This window comes from Trachypithecus francoisi, unplaced genomic scaffold, assembly GCF_009764315.1.
Source record: "Trachypithecus francoisi isolate TF-2019V2 unplaced genomic scaffold, Tfra_2.0 Lachesis_group18, whole genome shotgun sequence".
Classification (NCBI taxonomy): domain Eukaryota; kingdom Metazoa; phylum Chordata; class Mammalia; order Primates; family Cercopithecidae; genus Trachypithecus; species Trachypithecus francoisi.
The window spans coordinates 911,023-931,616 of record NW_022681463.1 but is presented as its reverse complement, the minus strand read 5'-3'; the positions used below and the strand labels follow the sequence as shown (position 1 = coordinate 931,616).

Genomic DNA, 20,594 nt, shown 5'->3' with positions numbered 1-20,594 from the left:
CCAAGAAGAAAGGATTACACCAGCACGTACCTCAGTCTCTAGTGAAAGAAAGGATGGAACAAAGTTAAATCTCGGTGATTTCCTCATCTCCAGAGACGTTCAAGGACTGACCCAGACAAGAACAATCACTTGTACAGAACCAACTCGAGCATGAGCCAGGGTACTAGACTCTCCCTCTGAGAAACATCCAGCCCTTGCAAATGCTACAGGGAGTTACAGAGTTAGATATTACGTCTATTCTTCTTCTTATTATTATTGAGATGGAATTTCGCTCTTGCTGTCCAGGCTGGAGTGCAATGGTGGGATCTTGGCTCACTACAACCTCCGCCTCCCGGCTTCAAGTGATTCTCCTGCTTCAGCCTCCGAATATCTGGGATTACAAGCATGCATCACCATGCCCAGCTAATTTTGTATCTTTAGTAGACACATGGTTTCTCCATGTTGGTCAGGCTGGTCTCAAACTCCTGACCTCAAGTGACCCACCTGTCTCAGCCTCCCAAAGTGCTGGGATTACAGATGTGAGCCATCACACCTGGATAATTTTGTATTTTTAGTAGCGATGGGGTTTCACCATGTTGGTCAGGCTGGTCTCAAACTCCTGACCTCAAGTGACCCACCCGCCTCAGCCTCCCTAAGTGCTGAGATTACAGGCATGAGCCACTGTGCCCGGCCTAGATTAAGTTTATATTGAGAACTATCACAATGATTCATGAGACTCTCATGAGAAACTAGCCAGAATTGTGAGTTTGTTCCCTCCACTTATACATACTGTACCCACGTTTTCATTTTCTATACTCTTCACCACATGTTGCTTCTCCCACATGCAACAGGAAATTGGCTCCATGACAAGGGTGAAAAAGATTTGACCCAGCGGTCCCCACCCACGCCACCTTCCAGGGAGAAGGTGAGGCCAAGATGAGACTTTAATAAGTCGAAAATAAAAGACTGCTAAGTGCTGCCCCACAATTACTCAGAGGCTTGTGGTCAGGTTTGGGAGCTGCTCGGCCTGTTGCCAGCACTTACAAGCTTTCTTGGAAGCAAGACACAGACATTCCTGCGGAATGACTTGAGCAAATTTTGCTAACGCTACAAGGGTTGATTGAACACCACCACACTGAACTGATGCAAGAGGACACTGAATCACGCCCATAAAACACCCGTCCTGTCAAGAGCCTTTTGAGAGGACGCGCAGCAGTCAGCGCTCCGGGGAAAGAAGATGAGAAACACCGGGTGGACCACCCTGGCCAGGCTGCTGGGAACACGCCTACGTGCACAGCTGCCGGAGGAGAGGCGGGTCTCCCCTCTGGGAGGCATCTCAGCTACACCTGTCAAGTTATAGAAATGTTCCTCTCCCACAGGGCGAGCCCACTCCCAGAATTACTCCAGAAAAGACTTCAGAAGAAGAGACCACCTGGGCAGAGAGGCTTACCGAGGCCTGACCTTAACACATCCCCCAATAAGGGAAAGATTGGATTTAAAAGAAAAAAAAAAAAAAAAAAGACCAGCTAAATGAAATATCATAAAGCCATTAAGAATAAATAAAAACTGGCCGGGCACGGTGGCTCAAGCCTGTAATCCCAGCACTTTGGGAGGCCGAGACGGGCGGATCACAAGGTCAGGAGATCGAGACCATCCTGGCTGACACGGTGAAACCCCGTCTCTACTAAAAAATACAAAAAACTAGCCGGGCGAGGTGGCGGGCGCCTGTAGTCCCAGCTACTCGGGAGGCTGAGGCAGGAGAATGGCGTGAACCCGGGAGGCGGAGCTTGCAGTGAGCTGAGATCCGGCCACTGCACTCCAGCCTGGGTGACAGAGCAAGACTCCGTCTCAAAAAAAAAAAAAAAAGAATAAATAAAAACTTGAGCAGCATGTTCATAGTAGAGACTAGACAGGAACAAAGGAAAACGACGGCAATTTGAATTAGGGCAGAGCAAACACCGGTGGTCTTTTTCCCTTTGACTTTTCTTTAAAATAGAGCTTTTTGTTTGTTTTGTTTTGAGACTGAGTCTCCCTCTGTCACCCAGGCTGGAGTGAGTGACACAGTCTCAGCTCACTCCAAGCTCCGCCTCCCAGGTTCACGCCATTCTCCTGCCTCAGCCTCCCGAGTAGCTGGGACTACAGGCGCTGGACACCACGCCCGGATAATTTTTTGTATTTTTAAGAGACGGGGTTTCACCGTGTTAGCCAGGATGGTCTCGATCTCCTGACCTCGTGATTCATCTGCCTTGGCCTCCCAAAATGCCAGGATTACAGGCATGAGCCACCTTGCCCAGCCTAAAATAGAGCTTTTAAATAGAAACAACAACAACAACAAAAAAAATGGAAAGGAAAGAGAGGAAAGACTTTGCCCTAATAAAAGGGGCATTCTAGAGGACTTCAGGCCCCAGTGCTAATTCCTGGTGCACTTTTTGTTAGTACACTATGTGTATAATGATGCTTTCAGGGGGAAAAACAACACTATTATAGAGTGTGAAAGAAAGGAAAGGCCTCGACTTTTAAAACAAATACAACAGCAAAAAGAATCCATCGTGTATGGATGTATGTTCACTTCCATTCTATGAGGGCAGTGATACTTTCACTGAGGGGTCCTCTGGGAATACAGTTTACGATAATAAGTTTTGAAGCAAAGAGTGTAAGCCCTGACTCCAAAAACAGCCATGGAACAGAAGCCCCATATCTGCCTGCTCCCCACATCCTTACTGAGAGACACTTCCAGCCTTGATGGCCCACAGGGCTCCAGTGGCCTCTCACCTGGCTTCTACCTGCAGCTGATGGAAGGCACAAAGGCTGGCTCCCACAAGGGAAGAGGATGCAGTGTAATCTGTCACCTCCCGCCTCCCTTCTTTTTGCCTTTTCTCTTGGGGACTCCTCACCCCCATCCTCTACTTCCCTGGCCTGTTAACTTCCCAACTTCAAACTGAGGGAGCTGAAATCTATCATTTATATTTACCGCTCAAGCACCTATTGGTAATGATTGCTAGAAGGTGTTACAGCAACAGGATTTTCATTTATTTATTGATTTTTTAGAGTTAGAATACTAACATAGAAGCTTTGCAGCATTTGCGGGATTTTTAATGAGTATGTGGTTGATGCGATTTATTTGCTTGCTAATGGCGATACAGGTATCTCTAAATTCATAAATCAGCAGTATCTCTCTTTTCAATAGGGTTTTGTTGCTCACCAATGTGACTACTCAGAAAATGGCCACCCACAAAATAATAATGCTATAAAAAGTCTACTTCTTATGGAAAATTGCTGCTAGAAAAACAAATCCCAATTAAGGCCAGGCGTGGTGGCTCACACCTGTAATCCTAGCACTTTGGGAGGCCAAGGCGGGCGGGTCATTTGAGGTCAGGAGTTCAAGACCAGCTTGGCCAACATGGAGAAACCCCAACTCTACTAAAAATACAAAAAATTAGCTAGGCATGGTGGCATGCGCCTGTAGTCCCACCTACTTGAGAGGCTGAGGCAGGAGAAGCCTTTGAAGCTGGGAGATGGAGATTGTCGTGAGCTGAGATCACGCCATTGCACTCCAACCTGGGCCACAGAGTGAAACTCCATTTCCAAAAAAAAAAAAGTCCTAATTAACTAATGATTCCAAGCCAGCAAATAAAAGTTTGCAGATAGAATAGAATTCCAGCTGCTGTGGCAGTTGACATCATCCCTGCGAACATCTGCATTGCTCTAGGGAGAAATCATTACAAGGTACAAAGGGGCTCCCTTGCATCTCCAGCCAGGCTGGGGTCACCCAGCAAGTGTAAGCAAACCTGTGGGAAGGCTCAGCTGGACTTGGCTGTGCACACGGGTGGCCTGCAGCTCCCGACCCTAACATAGAGGAGAAAGCTTTACAAATATGCTTAGATGCCATTTCTCTGCACAAAGCTACCAGCCTTTCTGGAAAAGTCCTGCACTCCTGCTCTCCTTTTGGAAGAGTCCCATATTCCAACAGTTTGTCATATGCATGCAAAGCCATTTCGACTGGCATCTATAGTCTTCCCAACCAAAGGGCCACGCTACTCTGCGAAAAATGCCACTGGAAGTTTGATCGGGATTGCACTGAGTCTGTAGATCACCTTGGGCAGAATGGACATTTTAACAATATTAATTCTTCCAATCCACGCACACAGAATGTCCTTCCATTGTTTCTTCTTCAGTGTAATTATAGTTGTCATTGTACAGATATTTCACTTTCTTGGTTAAATGTATTTCTAAGCATTTTGGAGGCAGCTACTGTACACAGAATTGTTTCCTTGGTTTCTTTTTCACATAGTTCCTTGTTAGTGTAGAGAAATGCTCCTGACCTTTGTCTGTTGACTTTGTATCCTGCAACTTGACTGAATTTATTTATCAGTGCCAACAGAACTTTAGGGTTTTCTATATATGAGATCATGTTGCTAGCAAATGGAGACGATTTAACTTCATTTCCAATTTGAATGCCTTTTATTTCTTTCTCTGGCCTAACTGCTCTGGCCAGGACTTCCGTACTATGTAGGTTAGAGTAGGCACCCTTGTCTTGTTCCTAATCTTAGAAGAAAGGCCTTCAACTCTTCACCACTGAGTATGGTATTTACTGTGAGTGTGTCACGTATGGCCTTTATTGTGTTGAGGAACACTTCTTCTACATCTAATTTGATGGGAGTTTTGTTATAAAACGATGCTGAATGTGGTCATGTGCTTTTTCTGCATCTGTTGAGATGATCACATGGATTTGGTCCTGTATTCTGTTGACATGACAGTTATAGATTTGTCTATGGTGAAGTATCTCTGCACCCTGGGATGAATTCCACTTGATTATGGTATTAAATACAGGATCCTCTTAGTGTGCTATTGAATCCAGTTTGCTAGTGTTTTGTTGAGGAAGGCCAGACTCTACTCTCGATTTGACTGGAGCCTCTCTTGGAGGACGCTGAGTACTCACTGACTCATGGGTGTGGGGGAGTGGGTTCTTTTTTTTTTTTTTTTTTGAGACAGACTCTTGCTGTGTCGCCCAGGCTGGAGTGCACTGGCATGATCTCGGCTCACTGCAACCTCTGCCTCCTGGGTTCAAGTGATTCTCCTGCCTCAGCCTCCCGAGTAGCTGGGACTACAGGCGCCCGCCACTGCACCCAGCTAATTTCTGTGTTTTTAACAGAGACAGGGTTTCACTTTGTTGGCCAGACTGGTCTTGAACTCCTGACCTCGTGATTCCCCCGCCTCAGCTTCCCGAAGTGCTGGGATTACAGGCGCGAGCCACCGTGCCCAGCCAGGTATGGGCTCTGATATACTTCTAGGGCTCCCCAAAATAATATTTCAGTCCTTCCCTGTAGATGAAAAAAATCACCTCTCTCATTGCTTCTGGCAGAATATCACTCACACAGAGCTCTCTGCATTTGCAGCCAACAAAAACACAGGTCTCAGTTAACCGGGAGACTGCTCCTAGCAACATGGGGTGATGTGTCCGCTCTAAGGACCTCGCAGTCCCAACAGACGTGACACTGAGTGGCTGGACTGAGACGTGGCATGTGGACTCTGTTGGAAAGGAGCTGGGGACGAGGACAGGCACAGTGGAGCCAGGATGGTCTTCAGCAAACCTCCTGGGGACTAGGAGCTGGGTTAGTCAGAGCCAAGAGAGCTCTCCAGTACCCTCTGGTAAGGCCCTGACTCCCACAGACAGACTGGCCACACAGACTTCAGAAGGCACAGAAGACAGAGGCCAGCTGAGCGAAGGGACGATGGCCCAGGCCCTGTGAGAGAGGAAAGACAGGGAAGAAAAGCACAGCATCCTGGGGTGCCTCAGGGATCAGCTCTAAGCGGCACCTGGGCTTTGGGCAGATGCTGTCAGAGGAGAGAGAGATCACGGAACAGATCACAGAAGGAGCCCGGTAGAAGAAGCAGGAGAAACCCCCACTGCCTGCAGAGCTCGCACAGGCCCAGCCCAGGGCCAAGCCGCAGAGGGAGAACACAGCCTTTCCGGGGTGATGTGAGCCTCAGAGCAGCAGAGAAAAGGCAGCGCCGAGATACACGGAACTCTGGAAGCCCCCTCAGTGATTCACTCAGAGGCTTCAAATGTTGTGTCTTAAAAAAAAATCCTAAACTCTTAGGGTTCAGTTTTCAACTAAGTAAAATGCAGAACCCCTCCAGCTGAGGCATGGCACAGAGGCCGGACTTGGCTGTTTCCTGGCTCCTCCAACTTCCCCATACGCTGGGCCCATCGCTCTGTGTGACTTTGTGCCAAAACCAGACCGATGTCGCCAGTGTCTGCGCTCTGCTATTTTACTCAAGCCTCGACGTTTTCCCTCGGACACATTTCAGGTGCACCACGGTCTGAAGCAAACCACAGCAGCTATTTCCAACACCGTCCTTCTCCAGAAAAGCTACCAGCAGGACCCCATCTCCTGTTGGCAGTGGCTCCGCACAGGCTTCCTCTTGTCAAGCTCTGCTGCTTCCAGCCACAAGACTGCTGTTCCTGTCCTTGACCTCAAAGCCTACGAAACGATGATGGAGCCCAGTTGTGCTCCTCCTTGGAGCCCCTGCTTTGTGCTGATTCTCTTCCAGAGTCGGCATCTGAGTAACCATCAGTGAGCCTGCCTGGCTCTGTTACAGGGTCTCAGGGCACCTGTTCACGTTGACAATGATATTAAAAGCCACTTAGTGAAAGGGCAGAGCCTCCCTGGACTGCCAGAAAAGGACAGGCCACGCAGGCAGCTTGCTGAGATGGCTTCCTGCTCAGAAAATGAAACATGTGAGAAGGTAACTTCCTGGGAATTCACGCAGAGGTGGAGAACTAGACCCATAGGAATGCTGGCTGGTAAGAGGAGAGAAGAAGTCAAAGGACCGTTCACCTCCAAGTGAACACAGCGCATGTGAGAGAAATGTAAGAGGTAGTTACAGCAGCAAAGGTAAACATTTTAGGCCATCTTCCCCCCAGAATATGTTTATGCCCTTGCCTCCCCTTTGTGTAACCTCCCAGTCTGCAAGGAGCTTCTGATTTACATTCTAATTGCAGCATAACAGTTCATAACGCAGCGGATTACGCGCAAACCCGGCCGACAGCACGAGACCAGGCCCTGGTACACAGAGGCCCCACTGTACAGTCGGCCGGCGGATACACCCAAGCACAGGCGGTCAGCTACAATCAGTCATGGGGAGGGCTGTTTCCGGGTATCCCTCCTGAGGGACCTGCTTCTGCCCACACAGGCCCATGACTCCTAAAAGGAAAACCTCCTAAAAGGAAAACCGAATCACAATTTGCATCCCTGCTCAGGAAGTCAAACGGCTGGAGGCGGGTGGCTGATGCTAAGCATGCAAGCAGTATGATAAGGGAGCTTCCCTTGGGCACCGCTCTCCAGCAAGTCCACGCAGGGCAGGTCTGGCTGGGTGAGGTTTTGATTTGGGAGAGCGATTCTCATCCTCTGTGCAGTTACAACATATTGTTCATTCGTTCTACTATGTTTGTGTTTTTAATTAAAAGTGAATTAAGTCTATCTTTATTTTTAAAAAAAAAAGAGCGTCTCACTATGTTACGCAGGCTGGTCTTGGACTCCTGTGCTCAAGCAATCCCCCTGCCTCAGCTTCCTCGGTAGCTGGGACTGTAGACGTGTGCCACCTGCCCAGCTACTTTTTTAAAATCAATTTTTACATCTTTTGGTATAACCAGAGGTATTCAGTGTCTTAAAACTAGGACTGTGAATCACAACTACACAGTGACCACATGAGAATCTCCAGCTAAGTAGAAGCTGGTTAGAGCTGCATATGTATCTTTTTTTGTTTTTGTTTTTGAGACGGAGTCTCGCTCTGTCGCCCAGGCTGGAGTGCAGTGGTGCGAACTCGGCTCACTGCAAGCTCCGCCTTCCGGGTTCACACCATTCTCCTGCCTCAGCCTCCCGAGTAGCTGGGACTGCAGGCTCCTGCCAGCACGCCGACTAATTTTTTTGTATTTTTAGTAGAGACGGGGTTTCATGGTGTTAGCCAGGATGGTCTCGATCTCCTGACCTCGTGATCTGCCCGCCTCAGCCTCCCAAAGGGCTGGGATTACAGGCGTGAGCCACCGCACCCGGCTAGCTGCATATGTATCTATTGTGAGCCTGGGGTCAGAGAGAAAGAGTTAGAAACAAGAGACAAGACACATAGAGACACATACACAGCCAGGGACGTGGTATCTGCGCACCAACGATATTCAACAGAAACCTTTGAGTAAGGGACGTGGTATCTGCGCACCAATGACATTCAACAGAAACCTTTGAGTAAGGGACGTGGTATCTGCGCACCAATGACATTCAACAGAAACCTTTGAGTAAGGGACGTGGTATCTGCGCACCAATGACATTCAACAGAAACCTTTGAGTAAGGGACGTGGTATCTGCGCACCAATGATATTCAACAGAAACCTTTGAGTAAGGGACGTGGTATCTGCGTACCAATGATATTCAACAGAAACCTTTGAGTAAGTTTGCCACAACAAGCCTCATCTGCCAATGTTACTACACGATCTTTGAGATACACTTCATTAACTAAAACAATGTCTCCTAACAGTTGGCAGTGGTGTCTGAAATAAAGCTCAATGATGAAGTTCTGGAATCTCAGGGCCCCATCCAGATGCCCCAGACCACACCCGCCCTGGCAAATCAAGAGACCAAGAACTCAGTCTCTGCAGCCCAGGCCCTAAGGACAGCAGTCCAGCACAGGGATGACATCCTTCAGAAGGGCAGGCAGAACCCAAGGTCAGCTGTTTCCGAAGCCCACCACCACCAACTCACACCAGCAGGCTGAGAACCTGCCGAGGGTTGCAGATTCATTCCGAGGCACCTCCACGCACCCTGTCCTCATGGGAAAGAATTTACAGGCAACAAACTCAGCTACTGTCCAGCCAAAAGTCTACTGTCACAACACAATGTCCTTCATTATGCTAATGCCTTAAAAATGTAGACTTGAAATGATATCCCAGCCAGTAAGATCCTGTCACCCAGGGAGCATGGCTCTGGCAGGGGAAGTAAGTGTCAGTAGATTGTGGCCACACATGTCCATCTGGCATTTCCAAGACCACAGGGCTGCTTCATCCCAAATCTGAAGCCAGATTTGGGAAGAGAACCAAAACGGAGTGAACATCTATGAGATGGCACCACAGACCTGGCTCCTTCATTCCCTTGGCTATCCGGGTGTTCATTTCACGCCACGAAGGTCTGAGGACTTACAGAGCTGCGCAGGTGCCATAGTGAGGGAGCCTCCCTGCTACCCCTGCCCCTTTCTTAGAATGTCTCTTTAATGCTTGGCTGCAGGTGTAAAAATATGGTCCCAGAGTGAGTGAGTGAGACTGAAAATGGGAAAATAAAAGGAAAAAAAAAAAATCAATGAGACAGAAAGTTGCTTCTCAAAAAAAAAAAAAAAATCAATGAAATTGATAAACCTCTAGCAAGAGAACAAAGACAAAAAGAGAGAACACACCAATCACCAATTTCAGGAAGGAAACCAGGGATATCACTACAGACCCTGCAGCCATTGAAAGATAAAAAGGAGGATTACCGAGAACTTGACGCTCTTAACCTGTTAAAAGAAATGGACCAATTTCTCAGAAACGACAAACCATCAAAACTCAATCAAGATGAAACAGACAATCCAAATGGTTCCACAACCATTAAAGAAAGTAAATTCATAATGAGAAAGCTCCCAGAAAAGAACCCCACCTTGGCCCAAATGGTTTCACTAGAAAATTCTACCAAATATCTAAAAATGCATTAACAAAAATTATACACAATCTCCAATCTCTTCTAGAAAATAGAGAGGAGGAAGAACTTCCCAATTCATTTTATGCAGTCGGAACAGGCTGAGTATCCCTAATCTGAAAATCTGAACCCCAAAGTGCTCCAAAATCTGAAACATTTTTAGCACCAACGTGATACTCAAAGGAAATCTCACGGAAGCATTCCAGATCTCAGATGTTTGGATTAGGGATGCTAGAACAGTAAGTATATAATATTCCAAAGTCTGTAAACATCCAAAATCTTAAATATTTCTGGTCCTAAGCATTGGGCTTCTCCACCTGTACGACCTTGATACCAAAATCAAATGAAGACAGTACAAAAAAAAGAAATCTGCAGACAAACATCTCCTATGAATTTAGATGCAAAAAAAATTCACAACAAAGCATAACCAGGTTGAATCCAGCAATCCCAAGTAGGATTATTCCAAGTATGTCAGGCTAGTTGAACACGCAAAAGTCAATCCATGGGATCCCTTGTTATCACCACTTAGTGAGTGGCAACGCAGCTTCTTCTGCCCCACCCTGACATCAGCAGCAAGACACCGTCACGGGTGGAAGTGCAAGCCATCCTTCCATCCTGTTGTAGCTCCTACCTCAACTTGGAGGTCAGACCCCTGGAAATTCACACTTTCCTATGATTTGTGGAGAGCTGCCTCACCTGCAGATGGCAGGGGTGGCAGGGATCAGCATTCCTTCCTCACCCACTGACCCAGTACCCACACACCTGGACAGAGGCACACAGCTCGTTTCCAGCAGGCTCCCTTAGCACCCTGAACCAAGTCACCTGGCACCTCTCCTACCCTGAAAGCATCCAGCTCTACCCAATTAACGTGCCACGCAAGGGTCAAACAGAACTTCGGCTTACTTTGTGAGCCCGGAGGATCCTAAGACAGAAGCGCCCACACCAGTGAGTCCTAGAAGGGCAGTGAGCCCTGGTTGCCCCTGCCAACGCTCATCCCATTCACTACAGTCAAAGCTCAGGGGCCAGGCACTCTGGCCACACATGGAACCCATGCCAGGCCTCACTGAGGAGAAGCTCTGCAAGGCCTTTGGAGCTTTTCAACTTAAAACATGCACAAGCCTACTTAGTCTCTTCTGTGAAACTTCCCCAATTCTGCTCCTTTTTCTATTAAAAGTTGCTCTTGAAAGTTTTGAGGTAAACTTGGAAAACACCAAATATATGTTCAACTATTGAAAGACTCCAAAATGAAAATTCAAGTTCATCTGGCTTGCAAGTTGTGAGTCAAAGGGGTGTCACTGCACCCTGTGTTCAACTGTGGCTTGGAGCAACCGTACAGATTTGCGAGACGGGGAGGTGGGGCCCTGGAGAAGTTTGCTCACGTTTGCTGACTTGTAGTATCTGGCATGGAAACCGGCCACAGCAGCATAGATTTTCCTACAGTAAAGTCAAGAATCCTTAAAACAATCCACCAGAACTGTGTCAGGTACACCACTGTCTGCTAGGTGGGAGGCACACTGTGGCTGGCACAATCATGGTGGGCAAGATTTCTCTAGGGCCACACTGAGACAAGGCATGGTTCTGCCACGCAGCCCCGGAGCCTTACAGAATACAGGGTATCCACGTGGATGCTCAGGAGTGTATGTCAGCAGCTACTTCAGGAGCAAGGTCATGACCAGTGCTCCAGTTCCAGCAGGCTCCCCCAGCGCCCTGAACCACATCACCTGGCCCCTCTCTTACCCTGAAAGCATCCTGGCTCTACGCAATTAACACGCCAAGCAAGGGTCAAATTCCAACCTGCTACTGGAGTGCTGGCACGCTGGTCGTGACCCTGCTCCTGAAGTAGCTGGCCAACGGAGGTGCTGCCACTGAGTGGTGATGGTCCAGGTCAGCACCACGCCAAGCCCTCCCTCCTCCCCGAACTCCTCCATGTTCCCTCTCCGCCAGCCTTGCCCCATAACTAAAGCCCCTCACACCCTGGAAGTCATCCCTGTGGGGCTCGAGGCGCCGGGTAGTGCCATTCCCACCCCACCCGTGCCAGGAGAGGACCAGCAGTTTCTAGAACTGCCTGGGGCCCGCTACCTGTAGATAGATCATCCTTATTTTTAGAAACAAATTATCTTCTAGACTTTCACCAAGGTAATTCTTTGAGTTTTATTCACATTGTCTTAGTTTCCCATTTCTCTTGACCTCTTCCTGTTCTGTCACAAACTGTATCCTGCTAGATTTTGGCACTCAGTTCCTTACAGGGACTCCAGGCATGTGAGTCCCCACAGCAGCCAACACAGAGACATATGCAGGCTTCACTTTCTCAGGAGGTATGTCACCGCGGAAAGCCAAGAGTAAGAACGTTCCTGCTAGCCAGTAACACAGTGTCACTCAGGCTGCCATGACCCATGCAGCGAGACAACCGAAAGCAGGGTGGACATCGTGAGTCAGCAGAACTACCAGAGCAGCCCAACTCACCCCTCCTGCCTGCCCTCCTCCAGCAGCAAAAGGAAACACCAGAGTCCTCCATGGCTTCTGCAATGGAGAGTTCTTTGTGTACACCTCCCACCCGATCCCCTTACACCAGAATCCCAAACTCTTCCTTGAATGGGCTCACACCTTTCAGATTGGAGAAAGCAAGATTTTACTCAGGGTGCTAAAATATCTTACACATAAAAAGTTGAGATTGCCTGTAAAATCCCACAAGGTTTTAATTCAACAAGTGAACATGGGCAAGGAGTCTAAAGTTGTTCCCCTTTTCTAGACAAATGGAAATATTTTAAATAGATCTCCAAGAAGGTTCTGATAGATCAGTGTTTCTTCAAAAATTCGTTGACACTGACTGATATTCAAGGAATTACTAGGAAATTCAAACTGCCGCCGCAACAGTGGAAATCTGAGCACTGTTTCTTGAAAACACATGAGCCTTAAGTGGATTTAAAGATCAAGACACAGAATCGAGGCAACTGCATGGCAAATGCACCTGACAGTCCAGTCAGACAGTGAACCTAACAGGGAACCCAACATGAGAAGCAGGCTGCGGGAGGCCACGTCTGTCACGCACACCTGCCTGGTTTGGAAGAACTGCTGGGAAATTGAAATGCAACACTCCAGGAAGCTGGGGCACGGTCAGCTTCCTGATTGCCATCTCAGGCAAGGCTCGGCCTGTGTCCATGCGAGTCCAAACAAGGGACTGTGGAGCCAGGTGCAGATGACTCGAGCCCGAGCAGCGTCCTCCCCACGCTGTGCAGCTGGGTACTTCCGGCCCTTGAGCCTTCCACAATGTTTTTGCAACACAGGCATGGGCAGAGTCTTGCCTTCCCCCTGCAGAAGCTGAACAAGTGCCATGAGGGAGGCTGGACAGTTCCACTCCCAGATCCCAAGACTTCTCTGCCTCGTCCTGGGGTCCAGCTGACCTATCTCCCCCAGGCGCCAGGACCCCTCATGCAAATGTACACGGGAATGTGTGCAGCCAGGCCATTTCTTCACCTCCATGTAAAATCCTTTCATTAGAGGATGATGTTAAATATATTTATATATCATTTCCTCTTTATATGTAAGACAAGCATTTACTCTAACAAGTCTATTCATCATTTCTTTCTCCAGCTCTTGAAACAATTAGGTTCCTTCAGGAGACAGAAGTTTACACAAAATATAATTTTTTTCCTCTTGAAAAATTATAACACTGAGGGGTAAAAGCTGACTCTGTGGGAAAATGCAGTGGGCCACACGGGTTATTATGTCTAATGCTATGAAAGGGCAAGAAGGAGAGAAGCCTGTCATCGCGTCCTGGTATCAGGTGACTGTAAGAAGAACCTCTCGGGCAGACAATGAATTGTGCATTTTATTTTGTTTCTAAAGCATAGAGCAAGAAGAACCAAGCAGCCTCTGACTTTCCCAGCTTCCAGGCTGTCCAACAAACAACTTCCACTGTCCTGCCCAGCCTTGGGAGGGAGGGAAGAAGAAGGGAGCAAGGAAGGGAGGCAGGAGGAGAGGAAGGGCACACACACCTCGACCAGCCGCCAGGCCTCGCTGATGACTGCATACTGCAGGCGGTTCAGAACAAAGCCAGCCACCTCCTTCTGGACTCGCATGGGGCACTGTCCAATCTTCTTCATCAGGGCGTGGGTTCTGTCCACCGTCGTAGGGGCCGTCTCCGGGTGGGGGACCAGCTCAACCAGCGGGATGTGGTACGGCGGATTCACCTTAGGAGAGAGAGAGAAGTGGAGGAACCAAGGAGATGACCCTGGGTTTGAGGGTCGTCACCCACCCGGAATGGTCAGAGCAGCAGATGCATCTTTGGAATGGTGCCTTTAGATTCAGTGGCCAACAACAACATACTTGAGAAAGAAATTTGTTCACAAAGGAGAGAGAAAAAGGGAACCTGATGCAGAATTGTGTGGTGTTATTAAAAAAAAAAAAAAAAAATACCCAAAATACAAAGTTGGAATTTGGAGGAACAGCTTGCTATCCTGTATGTTTACGGCTAGTCTTCACATCCCTGGCCTCCCTAGGACAGAGTCTCTCTGCTCCCATCTGTCTTGTCTTCAAAGCTTCCTCACAGCCCATTCCCCCGAGAATCATGTCTTCCCATCTGCAGTCACCACAGGCTCTGACATTCTCCTGTGTCAGTGTTAAAAATTATTAGCAAGTTGGGTGTGGTGGCTCACACCTATAATCCCAGGACTTTGGGAGGCCGAGGTGGAGGGATCACTTGAGCCCAGGAGTTCAAGACCAGCCTAGGCAACATGGCAAGACCCTGTCACTACAAAAAATAAAAAAATTAGCTAGGTGTGGTGCTGTGTACTTGTAGTCCCAGCTACTTGGAAGGCTGAAGTGGGAGAATCACTTAAGCCCAGGAAGTGGAGGCTACAGTGAGCCATGACTGTGCCATTGTACTCCAGCCTAAGTGACAGTGCCAGATGATCTTAAAAATAAATTATTAGCAGTGTCTTCCCCAAACCTGGTATTTCCTTAATTCCTCCATATTGTACCTTAAGCATCTGCCTCTTCCAATCTAACATCACCTTCCCGCTCTAGAAATCAACAAGCATCAACACACCTCAGCAGCCCCAGCACCCCGACGAGCCCAAGACAGGAAGGCACTGTCCAGGTAAGTGGGCCCCGAGGGAGGACCCCGGACTTTACCATTCAACTCTTGTGTTCTTGGTTTACTTTGAGAAACTGTTCTTACAGATTCCTCACAGAGAATTATCAAATGTTCGTAGAAAACAGTGCTTAGTAGAACTGGACTGGCCTGAGCATTGAACCAAGTATACCACAGGAAACTGGTCCCCAAATGGTGCTTTTAAATGGGTTTTCCTCCACCATATGGGTGATAAATAGAATGTCACATTTGCTCAGTGATGCTTCCATGAGCAAAAGCTTCCATTTAAAGATGACTCCCACAGAAGAGGGAAGGAGCAATAAGGGCCATCCTGGGCACCCGCTCTGCCCTCTCAGGAACCAAGAAAAGATGACTCCTGTTTCCAAATAGACAGATGGTAAATCGATGTCTCGGTTAAACACCTGTCACTTACTGAATTCTTACAGAAATACTTAACCTCTGACCTTTTGAAAAATCAAGATTAGAAGAACTGGAAGTGTGTCTTTCTCAGATGAATTTTGCTTTATTTTATATAAAGCAGGCATGCTGGGGCTGGGGTCTTTCGAACATTGTAAGCCTCGCTGGTAGCAAAAACAGACGGAGACAAGGAGTTAGAAAGCATTTCTATTTAAAACTCACCAGTTCCCTCCTCTCGGTCTTCTCTGCAATTTTTCCTGCTCACACTTTCCCTGAGTGATGGTGACCCCCAGTCTGCCACAGTGGCCCACCTGTCCCCACTCCCTGGTGTCACCACCACCAAGACTCGAGGACACAGAATACACCTGCGTGTCTCACACAGATCCCAGCCTCACCCTGGAGCTGGATGCCTTCCCTTGGGCACATCCCAGCACAGACTTGTCTCATGTGGGTTACCCCCACGGTCCGGCACCCTGGGAGGTTCCTGATCTCAGTGAGAATGTGTCACATCCCCACACCCAAGTCAGTGCCAGAAGTGTTCCTGGCCCCTGCCTCTCCCTAGCCCCTCTCACTTTCCATTGAGAGGCGAGGCCAGCTGAACTTCCTGGGTCAAGTGTGAACTTGGGGAACTTGTCTGTCTTAACAAAAGGATTGTAAAACGCACCAATCAGGAACTTTCCTGTCTTACAAGAGGATTATAAAACTCACCAATCAGCGCTTTGTAAAACGCACCAATTGGCGCTCTGTAAAATGCACCAATCAGTAGGATTCTAAAAGTAGTCAATCGCGGGGAGGACTGAAAAAGGGCACTCTGATAGGACAGAAACGGAACATGGGCGGGGCCAATTAAGGAATAAAAGCTGGTCACCACCCCGCCCCACCCTGGGGCTTAAGTGCAGTATCTTTGCTGCGGAAGCTTTGTCCTTTTGTTTTTCACACTAAACCTTGCTACCGCTTACTCTTTGGGTCCCTGCTATCTTTAAAAGCTGTAACACTCAACGCCAACCTCTGCTGTTCACGAAGGCAGCAGGACCAGAACCTACCAAGACCAGGAACCCACCGGCAAGAACCAATTCCGGACACACCATCAGCTACTGAAGTCCTGTTACTTGTCTTCACTTTTCTCTCAGAAAAACCACTGCCACCGCCACCCTCAGCTCAGGTCCCCCATTTCCAAATAGATTCTGCACTCCCTTCACGGGACTCCTATTGGGGTCTCAGCCCCTCTATCTCATCTTCCCAGAGCAATCCGTGTGGTGGCGGGAGTCTATCCAATCCACAACAGCAGCAAGCAGAACTGCTGGGTGCAGGGGCGGGGCGGTGGGAAGTTAGGGTTTCACGGGTAAGGGATTCAGTCTTCCAGGACGAGAAAGTTCCATGGATCCTTGGTCGTGGTGGTTTAACTAATGAGAATGTCCTTAATGCCTCCCAACTGCACACTTAGAAATGGCTAAGACGGTAGATTGGTATGTGTATTTTACCACAGCTACAAACTTTAAAAGTAAAAATCAGGACTTTACTCAGGACTCCTCCAGCGAAAAATCTTGCAGGGCTCCCCAGCACCCACGATAACAAAGCACGCGGCTGAGCAGGATGCAGAGGCCAGAGACTGGGCCCCACCCAGTCCCCCTGAAACGGACTTCCATCCACACCTGCGTGTCCACCTGCCGAAGTCGCCGCAAAAGGACCTTGGGGTCTCCTGGCTGGGACACAGTCTCCCTAACCTCAGCCCTCGGCCTCTGACCCAAGAGGTCAATCTTGTCAATCAGGTCAGGTGCCCTTTGAATTGACCACCGCCGCGGGGAGGGGAGGAGACCAGCGACGAGAGGGGGCAGCTTCCCCCGGCCCCAACCTTCCGTGTGGGAATGTCCGAGGTGGACTCACAAACACGCCCCCGAAAGGGTTAGACAAATACCACGGCAGCGCCGCGCAGGGGCCTGGGCCTGGGCCCGCGCAGGCCGGGGGAGCACAAGGGGCGCATTCTTCCCCGCCGCCCGGGGCCGTGTGACCGCGCCGACAGCGCCGCCGCCCGCAGAGACTCCCTTCCCCCGGCGCCGGGACCAACCAAAACGGCGAGGACCCCAGGGCCGACAGCGCCCCCGCGGGAGGCAGCCGGGCTGCAAACTTGCCAGCCCTCGGTGTCTCACGCTTCGTGGACAGCCCATCCTCTCCGCGGCGCGCTCGCAGGGAGGGTCAAAGGCAGCTCCGAGCGGCCGCAGGGGCGCGCAGATGTGCAAAGGGACGCACAGCACGGGCGCTTGGCAAACAGCAGGCCCACACGTCCAATATTTGCCGACAATACCAGGGCAAATGACTTCAGTGTCAGGCGTGAGGTGAGCCCGAAAAGGCCAAGCACAGGCTGGGGCGGGGGATGGGGCCAACTGGTGGCCTCTCCCCCCACGACCAGCGCACACCCCAGCCTGCCAGCCGCGGCCCCTTTCCCAGGCAGACCTGTCCATACTGCACAGTACTTGGTGGGCTCCAAAGACCCCACTTGTCCCGTCGGGCCATCGTCTTCCCAGACTGAACTAAGGAGGAGAAAATCCGAGGGAGCCTCTTTGTAAAGTGTGCCTAAACTATCAGTAGAAAACTGCCACTCTGTCAACGCTAACTAGAGCTCAATAAGGCCTGAGACTGCGATGCAACGTGCACACCGTTGTCACCGACAGGCCCCAGCCGGCACATCCTCCTCCCCCAGCCTTTCCACGTGGGAATTCCAGAGTCACTGCCACGAGGAGTCGAGGAAACAACACAAAAGACACAGGAGAAGAAAATATCCAGAACACAGCCGGCCTGCAGTGTGGCCATCAGCAGCTCTAGTCCTGGAAGCACACCCTAAAACCCAGCCCGAACTCCTGCGCTGGGAGTGCGTGCCCGCCTGGCCAGCGCCGTTCCCAATCCACGGACCGGAAGTCTGGCCCCGCCCCAGGGAACACGTGGCCGTGGCCGTGCAACGAGGGCTGCAGGCTTCTCTGTATGGGCAGAGACAGACGCAACCTTTCCAATTTGCTGAATATCCACTTTTGTCACAGCATGACAAGCCTCCTTTTTCTTCATCCTATTTTCGGCCCAGGCAAAAATCACGAATGATTGAAACAAAGGGCCCCAAGCAGGGACTGGGGGCTGCAGGCTGGGCTCCTAGCTGGCTGTGGGGTGGAGGTGGGGGCTTCGTGGAAACTGGGGTTCCTCAGAGATCACAAATAGGTCTTGATTTTGTAGGGACTGCCTGTCCAGTCCCCTAGAGGTCCCGTGAGGTGAGCAAGAGGTGGGGCCAGGCGGGGTGCCTTTCTCCTGTAATTCCATCACTTTGGGAGGCTGAGACAGGAGGCTTGCTTGAGGCCAGCAGTTCAAGGCTGCAGTGAGCTATGATGGCACCACTGCTCTCCAGCCTGGGCGACAGAGCCACAGAAAAAGAAAAAAAGAGAGAGAGGTGGGCAGCTGGAACATAGAGGAAAAAAAGGGAAAAGTCCAAAGATGGCTAATTTGGGTTATTTGATTTGCTTTCATTAACATGGGTTTTGTTTAAAAATAATTTGTAACAATAAGGAAGATATTTTTAAATTATTATTATTATTATTTTGAGATGGAATCTCGCTCTGTCGCCCAGGCTGGAGTGAGTGGCGCAATCTCGGCTCACTGCAAGCTCCGCCTCCCGGGTTCACGCCATTCTCCTGCCTCAGCCTCCTGAGTAGCTGAGACTACAGGTGCCGCCACCACGCCCAGCTAATTTTTTGTATTTTTAGTAGAGACGGGGTTTCACCGTGTTAACCAGGATGGTCTTGATCTCCGGACCTCGTGATCCACCTGCCTCGGCCTCCCAAAGGGGAAGATTAATTTTTAAAATAAGGTCTGGCCTTTATGCTGTTTCATCAAGTAAGTGAGCAATAGTGGGATGGAACAAGAGTAGGAAGGAAGGAGAAAAGTGTCATTATTCAACAGTTACCAGCTCCTGCTGGTCAAGGGACTGGGTTGGGTGTGAGGGAGAAGAAAGTGACTCAAGTGTCCTCTCACCCATCTGGCAATTTAAAATTAAAGAGACACAGTAAAGGTCTCGTCAAAGAACTCAGGAGGTATTTTCTGAACAACTTTGTTAGATTAGTTTTGTTTTGAACTAACTTAGAAGCAAGAACATGCGTTAGAAATTAGGAGGCTGACCCCTTCCACTGAAGCAATCAAGCAGCAACCTCGAAAGTGCTGAGGCCTCCAGGACCCCTTTCTGCAGACATGGGTATGTCACCAAAGCAAAGGCACGGCAGGCTTCTCGGGACTCGCTTTCAATTAGGGTCCCTCGTAATGCTAATCTCACTCGTATTTGAGTGGTAACCAAATGTGACGGGTTCTCTTCTACTTTTACGCATCTCAGCCTCCTTATTTTATCACCACTCCTCATTCTTTCCATCATATCTCCCAGGACCATGCAGCTATGTAAAGTGGTGTTCCAAGTTGCTGCTCTTCTTAGCACATAAAACCTAGCGGGCATCTACAGATGTGGTAGGCATCTGTTACCTCCACACTCGAAATGGCTCTTGCTCAGAAAGAGGAATTGCCCAGCTCTTGATCCTAGGCCCTGGTCACTCATGCTCGGAATACTGCCCGACTCCTGTGACTTCATTGCTCCCCTCTCTGACCCGTCTTCATCCCAGGAAGGACCTTCACGTTACCCTCCCCAAGCAGCACTCCCACTACATCACACTGATGCTCTGGACCCAAGCTGTCTGTCCCAGCTCTTCAGACTAACCCTCACGATTCTCCAGACCCAACCATTACTGAGCCCTCCAGTGTTCTCCCATGGCTCCAAGGCATGCGTGTTCATACCACCAGGCTGGCCTCCCACAATTCTGCATACCGAGAGTGTCCTTGGCCCAGGGTCTTTGCTTATGCTCTTCCCCAGCCTCGGACCCTCTCATCCCTTCATCAGCCCAACCAGTTCCTAGCCAGGCTGGGCCCTCTGTGTTGCTCCTCCCTGATCTGAACCTCTGACAACCTGGTGATGCCAAGGGTGTGGTCACTATTTTGTACTATTATAGTTATCACAGCTTGAGCTAAGTCACTTTTCCCGTTCGAACAGGCGTCCTGGTTCTCCAGGGTCACACTGGGCTCACAGCTGGGGCTCAAATGTCATTGACTGAATCTCCTCTCTCATTTCCCCTTTCCTCACTTCAATACGTTAACCGCTAAAAGATTCCTTGAGTGCTTGCATGCCAATTTGAAACTTATTGTCCAAGGCACCTCATAATGTACTCCTGGAAAATAAGCTTGCACAGTTAATTACAATGAGTGGGTGGAAGGGAACCACAAGGGGAAAAAAGTCCTTAAAGTCAGACCTATAGTCAGAATCTCAGGAGCGGGACCCAGAATCTGCATTTTAACAAAATGGATCCCATCTG

The 20,594-nt window shown here is 49.4% G+C and overlaps 2 protein-coding genes across 4 annotated transcripts in view; both read right to left on the bottom strand.

Moving 5' to 3' along the window:
• The window catches only part of CRYL1 (crystallin lambda 1), a 105,441-nt gene that overhangs the window by 13,971 nt on the left and 70,876 nt on the right, over positions 1 to 20,594 (bottom strand). For all 3 annotated transcript variants that reach the window (XM_033177045.1, XM_033177044.1, XM_033177043.1), the window contains exon 5: positions 13,694 to 13,888. In XM_033177045.1, the coding sequence (XP_033032936.1) occupies positions 13,694 to 13,888 (195 nt within the window). The remainder of the gene's footprint in view (positions 1 to 13,693; positions 13,889 to 20,594) is intronic.
• LOC117063336 lies at positions 14,577 to 18,733 on the bottom strand. Its single transcript, XM_033177056.1, has one exon. The coding sequence runs from the start codon at positions 17,664 to 17,666 to the stop codon at positions 17,088 to 17,090; it is 579 nt and encodes a 192-aa protein (XP_033032947.1). The 5' UTR covers positions 17,667 to 18,733; the 3' UTR covers positions 14,577 to 17,087.

Bases quoted from the DNA above. Each gene is read 5' to 3' on its own strand.
- LOC117063336 (XM_033177056.1), bottom strand. From the start codon at position 17,666: ATGGACAGGTCTGCCTGGGAAAGGGGCCGCGGCTGGCAGGCTGGGGTG.